Here is a 13,352-nt window from a genome sequence, read left to right on the forward strand (position 1 = left end):
GCCGTGCCCGGCGGGGGGCGCGGGCTGCCGGGAAGCAGGCGGTAATATGGCGGCCAGCACCGAGGGTGATGCGGAGGGCTGGTGCGCTGCGGAGCGGCCGGGGGCGGGCGGGCTGGCCCTGCTCGGCCTGGCGCCCAGCGCTCCCAGCTGCCCGCACGGTGAGCCGGGCGGCGAGGAGGCACCTCGGGCGGGATGGGGGTGCGGGCCCCGCCGAGGGGAGGAGCGGGGTCGGCCAGGGCCTTTGAGGGGCCTGACTGAGGTGGCCGCAGTTCCCGGCCGCTGGGGGGTTTGACACCTCCCTGAGCGTCTCTCTTGCTCGTCTTTAGCTGCTTTCTCGGTTCCTCTGCCAGAGGTTGTGTCTTACAGCAGCCTCTGTTAACGTTTTATTCTGGAAGCCTGACACTTGCAGTGGAGGCGTTAAAACACATCTGTTGGTGTCGTGTGTGTCATCGTATAATCACGTTTGTCCTTTAGGTCCTGCTCTTCTGTTTGTAAAGACCAGCCAAGGAAAAGAGGAGGGACGAAGATTTTATGCTTGTTCAGCTTGTAGGGATAGAAGAGATTGTAACTTTTTCCAGTGGGAAGATGAGAAGGTAAGGGAGCACTACTTAAGACTATAGTAAATATTGGGGATTTTTTTTCCTATTTAATAGAAAATTGGGGAAAAAAGGTATATTCTGGAAATTTGCAGCAGTTGATATTTTGTAAACATTCATAGTTTATATTTAGCGGAGCACTTATTTCTGTCAGGAGAATATGTTTCAAGTATAACTTTCAAGGAAGGCTGTGTACATTTAGAGCAAAACTGGCATTTGTTACTGTATTGCCAAAACATGAAGGTATTAAGGTTAAGAAGTTTGCCAATACTATGCGATGTTGAACAAAATAGGGTAGTTCTGATCCCAAGATGTCTCCATCTTCTATGATTAAGACAAAATCTGGTGGATACAGGCAAACTGGGATATAGAGAATAGTGAGGTGGTGGGGATCAGTGTGATGCTCAGTAGTCTCAGAACATCTGCAGCAATTTCTCATCATCTAAAGAACTTTTGTCAGATAATTGCAGGGTAACAAAATTGGGATTGATACATTCATGGAGAGTTTGCCGTGGTTTTTGTCCACTACATCTTGTGTTACTTTTTCTGTTTCCTAAATGATTATCTTGTGTTGTGGTCATTGTCCTCAGCAGGCTGGAATTTAATTGGGTTCATAAGCAGTTCATTGCTGTGCTTGTTACTACTAAAATTTGTATAAAGAGAAAATGAGGTGGTTAATCACTCGTCTGTGTAGATTTAAATGCTATTCCTAGTGAAATTTCATTTTGATTGTCACTTGTATCATGGTGTCTTTTGTTCTATTGAATTTTACTGTCTCCCCCTTTAAACAAATCAGTTCCATAAGTTTTGAGCAAATGTCTTGAAACTCTGTTAACTGTGAAACCGTAAGTATGTTTTGTGGGAGCAAAGTAGAAGACTGAGAGGAGAGCTGTCATGCTTTTAAAATAATCACACTCAAAAGACTTGGGCAACATTTCTACTGTCATCAGTTGTTCAGGATCAGATCCTAGTTCTTCAGAGGGAATGCAACTGCTGGCATGCATTAATGGAGGTTATACCTCTTCTATCCTCATCCTGATCATCTTTTGAGTTTTTCCTGGATGTGGTAGAAGAATGAAATGCTTGTACTTATTTTTTTGCACAGTTTAAATTCACAGTGAGAGACTCGTGTTGTTTTGCAGCATGTCTCTGTGCTGCAGTCATGCTTGTTCTTCTGAAACAACAATCCAAAGAATGTGGTAATTTTTCTGTGCAGAGTAACTAAAACATGAGACCTTTGATGCACTCTTTTTGTTTAATATTGAGATTTAATGTGTGATACAGAGTGATAGCTCTTCATTTTGTAACTTTTTATGTACCTAAATTTTACAGGTGTCAGAAGCTAGGCTTGCCGCACGTGAAGAATATAATAGAAATCATCAGCCCTCTTTTACACACAGACAGAACGTGGAAAGGTATTGTTATGTATATTTTCTTGGGTAAAAATCAAGTAATAATGAGCTTAGGTGCTCTGAATGTAGAGATACTATTTTAGGATTTTTTAAGATATGAAAACATGCCAGAGGGATTTGGAAAAATAAGAACTGGTTGGCTGCAACGGGAAAATAGCATGAAAAATCTAATTAGAGCACGATAGCATGGTATTTGCAATCCAGGAGCTGTTTGTTGGTTGGTTTTTTTTTTGGTATGTATAGTTCTTCTTACATTAGTGCTTTTGATGTGCTAACAACAGGTCAGTAGATGAAACTTCTGAAACTGTTCAAAAAATTATTCCTGACTTTAGTATGCAAAAGTAACAGGCTTAACTTTGTGAAAAGAAGCAAAGGTAATACAGTAACAAACAACATCAGAGTTTTGTGTATAAACATATAGGACTGCTTGCTGGTAGTTGAGACGGAGTCTTCACTCTGTAATCCTGTTAGTTTATGGGGATTCTCAGTATATTTGGCCAGAATATTATATGCTTTTAAGTGTCCTTGAAATATTTTTTCCCAAATATTACTTCATTCACATGTAGATAGTAGAGTTTTGCAAGTGCAGCTTAAACTACATTGTCTGTTTAAATGTCTGAACTCTTAAAATATATGAAACCCCCTTCATAGGTCCCCTTCATGGCTTTTGTAGAGGCTTTGTCAAAGTCTGTTCCCTATTGTCTTTTGTATTTAAAGGTATGAGAATTTTGTTCTGTTGCCGTTATCAAAGAGGAGGTTTTGCCAGGAATGCCAGCAATTGCTATTGCCATCTGAATGGGAAAAACACTCGGATCACCAGTTCCTGTGTGATATCTCCACTGCCCAGTTAAAAAGTCCCAGTCAACTTCTGTATCCACTGGAGAATAAAAAAACAAATGCGCAGTATTTATTTGCAGACAGAAGTTGCCAGTTCCTACTGGATCTTATTATTGATTTAGGATTCAGACAAGTGCTCTGTGTTGGAACACCCAGGTACGTCAGTGAGAATTGTTACACTTTCAAATAATATTTCTGTCTCAAGTGCAAATTATTAATATTTAAATAATCGAGGATTCTCCCATAATAAGAGGTTCACTATGCTTTAACTGGTTGGGGTTATCCAAGCATCTCATGGGGTCTTGCTTTGAGCTCATAAGATACAGGAGAGGACTGTAGGTGCACTGCAAATAACACACATACACACTTTAAATTACCTGCTTTGTTTCTTACAGAAGTGACAGTGAGTTACTTCACTTATGTTTGGGGGCGTTTTTGTGCATGGTGATCTAGTAGCCTCCACTGACTTTTCATCTTTTAAGACTAATGTATTTTTCTAACTGTGAATATTAGCCAACTAGAATAATCCAAATTCAGATTACTCCATTTTGGTTTTAGGTTTATCTGTTTGGTTTTAGGTTTAGTAAAGTACCAGGCATTCTTGTCTTGCAAGATCATTTCTGAAGCCAATGATTATGTGTTAAATTTCTTTGCTCAAATTATACTTCAGGCTTCATGAAAAGATCCAGTCAAAAGCATCACAAGAAGATGATTTCAGGGTTAGAAGCCTTCTGCTAGATATTGATTTCAGGTAGGTTTTGACAAATATTTATCTGTCTGAAGAGTACATACAAAAATTTGTGTTCTTACTGCGTTAAAAGATAAACCAGTGGTTGTTTTCCTGTTTTTGCATCTCTGTTCCTACACATATATACAAATAACATCCAGTTTATGAGAAAAGTAATTATACTTTTTTTCCCAGTATTGGTATGTGTTGTCAGTAATCGGAACCCAAAGATATTTTTCATAAGGGCTTGTTTTCACTGTAAATGCCCCTTAGGGCAGGCAAGAAGTTGTTTATATTTTTCTACTACTATTAAAACTTATTTTACAGGTATTCACAGTTTTACACAGAGGATGAATTCTGCCACTACAACATGTTTAATCATTATTTTTTTGGTGGAGAGGTAAGGCCAAGTATTTCTTGAGTGCTTTGTGAAGAAGTACATGTTGTTGATGCAGAATTTTGTAAGAAAGTCAGGGCTAGTCTAGTAGGAAGCAGCTATCATGAGATAAAAATGGTCAACAGTACTGGAAATCAAAGAATGACAGTGCCTGTTCAGTAATGCTCTCCCACTTGATTCAAAGATAAAGTTGCCTATTAAATTTATGCTAATGTTACTTACACACCTTAACTGCTGCTTTATTAAAATGACAGCCTTGTGTAAGTTGTTGCCTTATATAAGTATTCGTTAGCACTGTTCTTGTATTGCTACAACAGAATTAATTGTTTTGTTCCCAGCCTTTACAAGCCCAATGGATACCACGGGACTTACTCACTGGTACTTGAGGTGGGAGGGAAGAGGAGGTTTTTCTGCTTTGTTCCAGGCAAGCAAGGTCAAAAGGTTAACCTTGTTGTCATATAATGAGGTTGAATTAGTGTAATGGTTAAAGAAAATGCTGAATTTCTTGTTTCTTTCTACATGTCACATTAAGTACTTAATTTTGAGTTTATTAGGAAACCGGCAGCTGTAGTAGGATATTTATTATAGCTTTGTATAGAGAATCACAGTGTAATTCAATTCCAAACATTAATTTCAAATGTTTATCCCAATAGCATACTCACTCTTTGTTCTTCTTCTGCTATTATTATTAGTAAGCCACCACTGATTTGCATAAACGTGTTTATTGCAATACCTTTCACACTATGTAGATAATTTTCAGATTTTTTTCATTCTAAAGGCTACTTTTGAATGGTATCTTGAAAGTAAAAAGAATCGCCTAGAATGAAATGGGAGGCTGGTCTGACATCCTTACCTTTGAATTTTTTCAATCCATTACTGTATTCAAGTTTTGTATTTTTCAATTAAAAAAATAGACTCTGTTCATCTGCATTATAAACACGGTAGCGTTCTTTTCAAGGTGTGAAAAAGTGACACCTGTAGTGCCACAGTATTACAGTGTATTCAAGGACTGAATTGCAGCACATTTGAAGGCATATTGGGGTTAAAAATGTGGTTTGGGAATGCAATAGAATCTAAGTAATAGATGAGAGAACACTGTAAGATGGCAGTGAATACATCGCTTTTTACATTTCCTTTAATAATAGAGTCCAGGTTGGATTGCTAAAATTCAAACACTTTATAACCAATATGGATTTAATTGCTTTTCGGTGGACTGAGTTTTTTCCCATTTCTTTGATGATGCTTTACAGAATAAAGCTAAAGAGCGTGAATAAAATGTATTCTGAGCCTGCACTTTGCTTTCTTGCTATGAAGAACATCTTTTTTCCAAGTTAAATTTAGCACTCTTTGGAAGAAGACTGTCTTAGGAAGCTTGAACTGCATCTGCCCTTGATACATTATCTCTAACTGAACAGGGCACTTCTTTTCAGTGCTTCAAATCTAGTTTTTTTTAAACGCTATACAAGAGGAAATACAGCTCCACAAGAGGAAATAACTTCCTTCTTCAAAGTTGAAACTTCTAAAATAACAATTTTACTGCCAAAGACAATATTTTTACAGTTCTTGAATCTATATTTCTGGAATTAACCTCTGTTTCTTACAGGCTTCACGTGAAACTTGTAGGAAATTCTTGTATCAAGACAATGGTGAAAGAGTCATTATGGTAACTGATCCCCCATTTGGAGGTTTAGTGGGAGCACTGGCTTCTAGTTTTAAAAAATTGATGTCAATGTGGAAGAAGACCGAAAAAGAAGGTATGTATTACAACCAGATTGGTGGGTTGAGCTGTAGCATCACTGTAAGAAAAAGTACCTAGTTAAAAGTCAGTGATTCTTGCTACTCAGGTGAATGTGAACACACTCGTTATAATTTCTAAAGATGAACTCGCATATATACTCTCCTGATACTTTTAGTTTAATAATACCCAATTCTCTAAGTCTCTGTTAAAAACTTTTACAGTTTTACAAATCTACTTTGCAGTTAAAATAGACTTTAAAGGTAGAGAAGAATAAGCTATCAAACCAGTAACATTTCTTGCCAGCCTAGGTGGGTGACGAGTTGTTAGTTAAGTGGAGCTTAAAGCTCCACGTATATAAAATATGCCAAAAGTTTCTGTTGCCTACAGGAGCTAGTTCTTACTCCCAGCATGACACACATATACGTGTTTACGTATTCAGAACGTTTAGTGTAAATTTTTCATGCTTCACGTACCTTGTTTTTCTTTAACGTACATCTAAGTCTTTTCATTACTAGGTCATAACAACCAAGAGATGCCCGTGTTCTGGATATTTCCATACTTCTTTGAGTCTCGTATTCTTGATTATTTCCCAAGCTTCAGTATGATGGATTACCAGGTATGACTGAACCCAGTGACTCTGTTAAATTTCAGTCATATGCAGTGTGAACAGGAGTATGAATGAAAGCAGGTATAATGGCAGCACTTGTCTGTAGATGGGCCGCCTTCTTGAACTTTAGTTTTGACCTCATTGGAGGTGCTGAAAACCCTGTGGTGCTCATCATGTGAAACCCAGATTCTGTATTTGTACTAGTTATACCTTTGATAACTTTGTCACACTCCTGCCGTTTATTACATATCTTTAACTCATCTGTCATCTATCCATTAACTCATTTCTTTTGCTGGGTTTTCAGTGTGACAAAATTTGCACTAATTTTGACAGGTGCATGTTACAGAGGTGGGAGGTAACTTGAAGAGTGTTTCATTTTTCCCAGATGTTGAAATGTCAGTAGCTTGGTGGGTAATGCCCTGCCCTGGTCAAAAAAAAAAAGAAAATTAAGGTCTTTCATCTCCAAAACTGCTGTCACCAGAGTAGAATTACAACAATGGAAATTTTTGGAATTACGTAATAAATAAAGTTGTCAGTGATAAAGCAATAATCTGGCATCAGCTTCTCCAGTACTATATCCATTCTGTAAGTTGTTCAAGAATGCATACATCAGTGACTTCAGAGCACTCAATCATGGGTGTTCATGATGTTAAAGTTTTACTTCTTTGTATAACAACTGCATGAAGTTTGACATGGGTGTTCAGAACTACATATTTGCATGTTGTAGAACTGAATTTTGTAGAAGAAAATTGGAAACTTGTGCTAGGCTAGATTCTGCATACCTGCTGGTGTTCAGAGATGAGAATTTTTGTGACAAGTCTCTGAAGGCAGTGCTGGAAAAAGCAGTGCTGAATGGATTTGCAACTTTGTAATTATTCTAAGATAGGTTAAGATGCACATCAGTTCTTGTACTGCCAAGTAGACCAAACAGCATAGTTCCATTTTTTTTAATGGGTTGCTGTTTTGTAGAACAACCGTAATGTTATCTTAGATATCCCATGCAAAAGAGCAAAAAGGGATATGTAAAATAGGATTATTATAGTATTGGGAACTTAGTTTCTTGAGTCTAGCCTGATAATATGGTTGCTAACTGTCATGGTTTAGGCCCAGTCAGCAACAAAGTACCGTGCAGCTGTTCACTCACACCTTCCCCTCCAGCGCTGGGAAGGAGAAAAATGAATCAAAAGGCTCAGGAATGGAGATAAGGACGTGGAGGGTTCGCTTACCCATTATGGGTCACAGGCAAAATTCAGGCTTGTTAGGGGAAGAAAAAAAGACATTAATTCAAAACACTTAACAACAATGACACTTAACAGGCAGAATGGGGCAGTGAGAAGCGTTACCATATCTTAAATATACCTCCCCCCACCCCTCCCTTCTTCCTCAGCTCAGCTTTGTTCCTAGTATCTTTACCTCCACCTCCAGTGGCTCAGGGACAGGGGATGGGGGGTGCAGTCAGTCCTGCCACTTCTTCCTGCAAGGGAGGGGGGACACTCGTCTGCATTCTTCCCCCTGCTCCACGTGGCATCCCTCTCACGGGGGACAGTCCTCCACAAACTCTCTCTGCCGTGACTCCTCCCCACGGGATGCATTCTTCTCGAGATGCTCCGGCGTGGGTCACCTCCACGTGTTACAGTCCTCCCAGTGCCAAACTGCAACAGCTGGGGCTGCTTCTTCCCACAGAGCCCTGGGGGTCCTCAGCAGGCAGATCCCTGCTCCTCTGGTGACCTCCATGGGTGGCAGGGGGGTGGCCCTGCCGTCTGATAATAAGATACAGGGGGACTCTCTGCTCTGGTGCACCTCCCCCCCCTTCCTCCTTCTCTCTTCCGCTGACCTCGGTGTTCGCAGAGGTGGCCTTCTTGTAACACCTCCTCACAAGTCCCTCAACCCCCTCTCAGGTTCCCCTTCTTAAATACATTATTGCAGAGGCACGGCCACCATCGCTAATTGTCTCGGCCTTGGCCAGAGGCGGGTCTGACTTGGAGCCAGGGGAGCTTTGAGAAGCTTCTCACAGGGGGCCACTGCTGCAGCCCCTTGCCCTGCTACCAAAAACCCTGCCACACAAACACAACAAAACAAAAATAAATGAGACAAAATACTTGCTGTACAATTTGTAATCTAATTTGGGGGTTAGAGTTTTTTTTATAAAACCAAAATTTTCATAAGGCACATATAGAGATAATAAATATGTAAATAGTTCTGCCTGTGGTTAGCATTCAGTTTAAGACTCTTTTTCTTTGGTTTTATTTTTCTAGGTAGACTATGATAATCATGCACTTTATAAATATGGCAAGACAGGTCGTAGACAGTCCCCTGTCCGTATCTTCACGAACCTCACCCCCAGTATGATTGTACTTCCTGTAGAAGAGGGTTATAGGTAAGATGTGTTAACACTCAAGTGACTGAAAGAGCGTGTTCTTAATTAGGGCACAAAATCTCTAAAGGACTTTGGGATGGTGCTGTTCAGTATTGTCATGTCTAACTTTGGGATGCCAGGCTCAAGACTGCATTTCTCTGTCTCATTCTAATGTCGCATGTTCTGTAAACTGGGTAGGAGGGCTGGGCACCTAAAAAGAAGCTTACATTTTCCAGTGTGGAATGATGAGATTCCTCAGCTTATCTGCAGGAAGTGCTGTGTATGCCTACAAGAGCGATTTACAGCTATGCCTGATCATAGCTTGGCTGAGGCAGTAGTTAATAAAATGAACACTAAGAGAAGCATCAAGGACAAAAGAATGGATTTGGTTTGATTTACTGCTGATAGTGTTACTAATTTGAATTCAAGCACCTGAATTTTACTGGTTGGATGTACCGTGTCTGGATGATTATGAGGTTCTGGGTCTAAATGGTGATTTCATGCATCAAAAACATCATCTTCAATTTAGCAAAGTGATTTTGCAATCCTTGTGTTTATTGTTGAGCTTCTATAAAATTAATTCATGTTGCTTTGTGAGCAAGTAGTGGACCAGTACATTTATATTTTTTTTCCCAGGTTTTGCGCTATATGTCAGCGGTATGTTAGTTCTGGTAACCAGCACTGTGAGATATGTAATTCATGTACGTCAAAAGTAAGTATTTTGACTTCTTTCTGGATGGCAGTCTTAGGAGTAATCAAGTAATAACTTCTGTATTGTTTGCTCTGGTAAAAACCTATTCTGATACTGATTTTCTTGGGAAACTGCGAACAGTTCAGTTTCAGAGACTTATTATTAACTTCACAGGACTGCATTCTTAACCCACTGAGAATTAATTTCTCTTTCCCCAATTCCTTTGTGTTGGAAAGAGGACAGGAAAAGTTTGCTACTTGCCACTTACACTTACACTGTACCTTATTCATCAGTGGTCTGTTGACACATACATTTATTTCTTCTTCTGTTTCAGAAGTTATAGAAGTTGCTAATTTCAAAATGCAGCCATTTTGCTGCAGTTGTCACAGATTCTCAGGACTCTTGTTTCTAAGTTACAGTCCTTCCTTCCTACAGAGGACTTGTAAATAATGGGGACCATCCATCAATAGTTCCGTTTTGAGATACAATCAGTGTTTTTTTAAAACAAACAAACAAACAATGAATTCATTCATCTTTTGTAGGATGGTAGACGATGGAAACACTGTGTTCTTTGCAAAAAATGTGTAAAACCCTGTAAGTACAGCAAAATATTTTCTAAATAAAAGTACACTTATTGTTTAAGCTATAGTCCAAAGAAATTTGAGATTACAAACCAGAGAAAATACTCTGTAAAAGAAATAAAATGTAATCTTTCAGAAGACATAAAGGAAGAATTTAAATTTGACATAAGTTTTTATTCAATAACTTGGGTATATTTGCACTGTGTGGAAATGTGATAAATTCTTGTCAAAACATACTAAATCCCATTTATATTTGTTATGGGAAAGCTTAAATATTTTGATTCGTTATATAAGTGTTTCCTAATTTTGTAAACCTTTTCATTAGGATTTCATAAACAAATAGGCAATTATTGAAATGTTTGAGAGGGCATGGTCAAACTGTGTTTCATACACAAATGCAGTTGTATTTATAGCTGTGTATTTATAATGGAAACAATCATTTTTGTTAACAATGCAGAAATCACAATTTCTAAGGCCATTTTAACATCTGGACTATTTTTCATGTTAAGATCACATACAGGATACTAGTTCTAATGGCAATATAATGCAGTTATATTGAAATAGTTACACAGTGTATCTAATGAAGAAGTACCTGGCTGCCTTTTGAAATGTGATAAGGGACCAGAAACTGACTACATCCATCTCTTAAAACTAAAAATTTAAAACCTGGTAATATAGCCTATATTTAAAGCTTCGTTTCAGAATGATTATTCTAAACCTTTTCAAGATCATAAATCATGTTACTTATTTTGCAGCTTGGTTTCACTGTAACAACTGCAACTGCTGTGCTCTTCAAAACCACACTTGTGAGAAGACTGATGCTGGCTGTTTTGTTTGTGGCAAGGCAGGTCACAAACGCAGTACCTGTCCCAGTCTCTCGTGCACCAGAACAGCCTACCAGTAAGTGTGATATTGCATTAATATAATAAAAGATAGCATTCAGGTGAGATTAGATCTTATTTCATGGAAATTATTTAGAAAGATAATTTTTGGCTTTGGGTGCTGATGTCAGCTTTCACTATTGCCCACTTGCTGTATTGCTGGGGAGTGTTTACTGAAGGGAGGGTATGATAAAAACCAGGCAGGTCTCTTACTGTGGCTCCCAGTTTCTTAACCGTGGCTTTTCTATCCAAACTGGATCCCAGACTTGGTGAATGGTGCATGGGATAGCTCTGTCAAGAAGATTCAGAATTAAACACTTTTATCCCCTTTGGATTCCTCATGAAAGGGCAGAGAAAAGAGTCACTGCACTGTTTTTATGGCTTCCTGTCTCTTTCTTCATTGTGGCATCTTTTTTTTTTTCCCTTCTGGTATTTCAGGCGCTCTCTGTAATATGGTCTAAATCTCCACCATGTAAGATCTGTATTAATGAGTGTCACATTAACTACTTTATTCTGTCATGATTGTGCTTCTGTAACATACCCCAAGCACATACTTGTATGTCTCAAAAGACAAAAAAAAATTGTGTGATGGTCTTCAGGAGATTGCTAAGAGACGATGCAGCAGTTGGCTCAGCCTTTCCAGTTTGGAGTAGTTGGCCTGCGCTTCTGTAACTTCCTCTCCGGAGTACATGGGTTTGTTTGTGATGCTTGACTTGAACGCCTGTAGCAGTGGAGATGCAAATCTTCTCTCCCAAAAGAATTACCTCTGTTGCATAGTGAGATTCAGACAGTTAACCTTTTGGCTCAACATCAGGAGATCAGCAGATGCCTGCTGGATGGTAGAGGACTACAAGTACGTTGCTTCATGTCCTGCTGTGACACTAATCTGAGTTTTGATTATGGAGTATTAGAGATAAAAGGTAGCAATATATCATTTCACATACCTGTCTTATAAATTCCCTCCCTTAATGTTTTTTTCTTCGCTTAAAAAAGTAAAGAGGATACTAAAAGAAATTAATGAAACTCATCTGTTTCTTCTGTCAAGTAAGATATTATTCTGTCCATTGTACTAGAACGGTTTAGTCCTTCAGTTATTTCTTTTGCTGATTTATTGCAGAAGATAACTTAGGTTTCTTTTTCTAATAAAAACATCTGTATATTTTATTTGTTAAAATTACTCAGTGTTTTGTGTTAGGAAATACATCCTTTGTCAGAGACAGAAGACAATCCACTTGATGGTTATTTAGGTCCTGTGTTATTTACAGGAGTCTTCATAATGTTGTTAAACTTTATGTACTTTCTTCTAAGCCTTTCTATTATATATTCATGTCTTCTGTACTGAGCACGAGACTGTATGTGTTTTTTTGTACTTGGTGAGTGGCATTTGTTAAGATTTCTTTATACGTTTAAAGGTAAATGCTGAAGAAGCGCATAAATGAAAAACAATGGCAGTAAAGTGGACAAACAGTTTTAGGAAGATTCAATGTCATAACATTGTAAGATGGAATGTTCCTTGTGCTTCTTGTGACAGTATTTCTGAGTTCATATACGTACACGAACACATTATTTAAAATACCAGCAAATGCAGAAGTACATTCTACATTTTATTCTAATCTGTATGTTCCTTTTTTGCTTTACAGAGGTGATGAAAAGCAAAGGAAAAAAACTCTAAAGAGGGTAAGGATGGGGATCTGTAAAAGATCCGCTATGAAGCATGCCATATTCTCCAGGAAGAAAGCAAAGAATAAGAAAAAAAAGACATGACTTTGCTTGCTGATACAAAGCTTTTTTTTTTTTTTTATGACCAGCCTTCGATTCCATTTTCTAAAAATGTTAGTATTAACATCCAAAATAAAACCTGATGGAATTAAAAGTGACAATTCTTTTACTATACATCATTACCGGCACAAAAAAAATGCTAAGTAAACCACACACCATGTATTTGTATAATGTAACGTGTGTGTTTAGGATTAGCTATTTGTCTAATTTAGCGGGTGTCTGCAGTGAAGGGAGGAGTACTGCCGAGAGGTGAGGTGGATACGGTGGCTTTGTGGTAGGTATTGGGGGACTTGGGGCAAGGGAGGAGGTGCAGTTAGGTGCTGGGCAGGCACACATGCTTAGGAATCCAAGATGTGTTGGTTCCTGTCCTTTCACAGTATGGTTTTGGGTTTTCTTGAATTTTCTCTCCAATGGAAGAAAGCCTAGCAACAACAACAACAAGAAGTAATGCAGAAGCTTAGTAAGTGGAAAAAAGTGACCTTGTTAAGTATCTTTAAATTTATTTTTAAAGTACTTCCATGAGTTAAATTTTTAAAAAATCATTGGTTTTAATATTTTGGATTGGCACTGCTGCCAGAGGCGGGTTACATTGTAAAGATGGTTGAAGTGCGGGGGTGTCCGCACAGGAACGAGGAGGTTTGTACTGCAGAAGGAGGGAGGAGCGAGTGCCGTTACCCTGCGTGGGGGCAGCGCGGTCCCGCGCTGCCGGGGGCTCAGGCGGGGCTCTCCCCCGGCGCCAGGAGTCAAACG

The 13,352-nt window shown here is 38.8% G+C and overlaps 1 protein-coding gene across 3 annotated transcripts; it reads left to right on the forward strand.

Moving 5' to 3' along the window:
* Window positions 1-4: 4 nt before the first annotated feature.
* ZCCHC4 (zinc finger CCHC-type containing 4) lies at window positions 5-12,703 on the forward strand. Of its 3 annotated transcripts, XM_074822278.1 has the most exons (13): window positions 5-158; window positions 475-593; window positions 1,929-2,011; window positions 2,726-3,001; window positions 3,516-3,596; window positions 3,900-3,972; window positions 5,573-5,723; window positions 6,223-6,323; window positions 8,570-8,691; window positions 9,307-9,382; window positions 9,904-9,955; window positions 10,698-10,842; window positions 12,464-12,703. In XM_074822278.1, the coding sequence occupies exons 1-13, from the start codon at window positions 47-49 to the stop codon at window positions 12,585-12,587; spliced, it is 1,515 nt and encodes a 504-aa protein (XP_074678379.1). In that variant the 5' UTR covers window positions 5-46; the 3' UTR covers window positions 12,588-12,703. The 3 variants fall into 3 exon arrangements, 2 of the variants coding, with proteins under 2 accessions (XP_074678379.1, XP_074678380.1); XM_074822279.1 differs by lacking the exon at window positions 3,516-3,596; XR_012623046.1 differs by lacking the exons at window positions 8,570-8,691; window positions 12,464-12,703 and having other exon boundaries at window positions 10,698-10,786.
* The last annotated feature ends 649 nt before the right edge of the window (window positions 12,704-13,352 follow it).

The sequence above is a fragment of the Strix aluco genome, chromosome 4 (genome assembly GCF_031877795.1).
Source record: "Strix aluco isolate bStrAlu1 chromosome 4, bStrAlu1.hap1, whole genome shotgun sequence".
Lineage (NCBI taxonomy): Eukaryota > Metazoa > Chordata > Aves > Strigiformes > Strigidae > Strix > Strix aluco.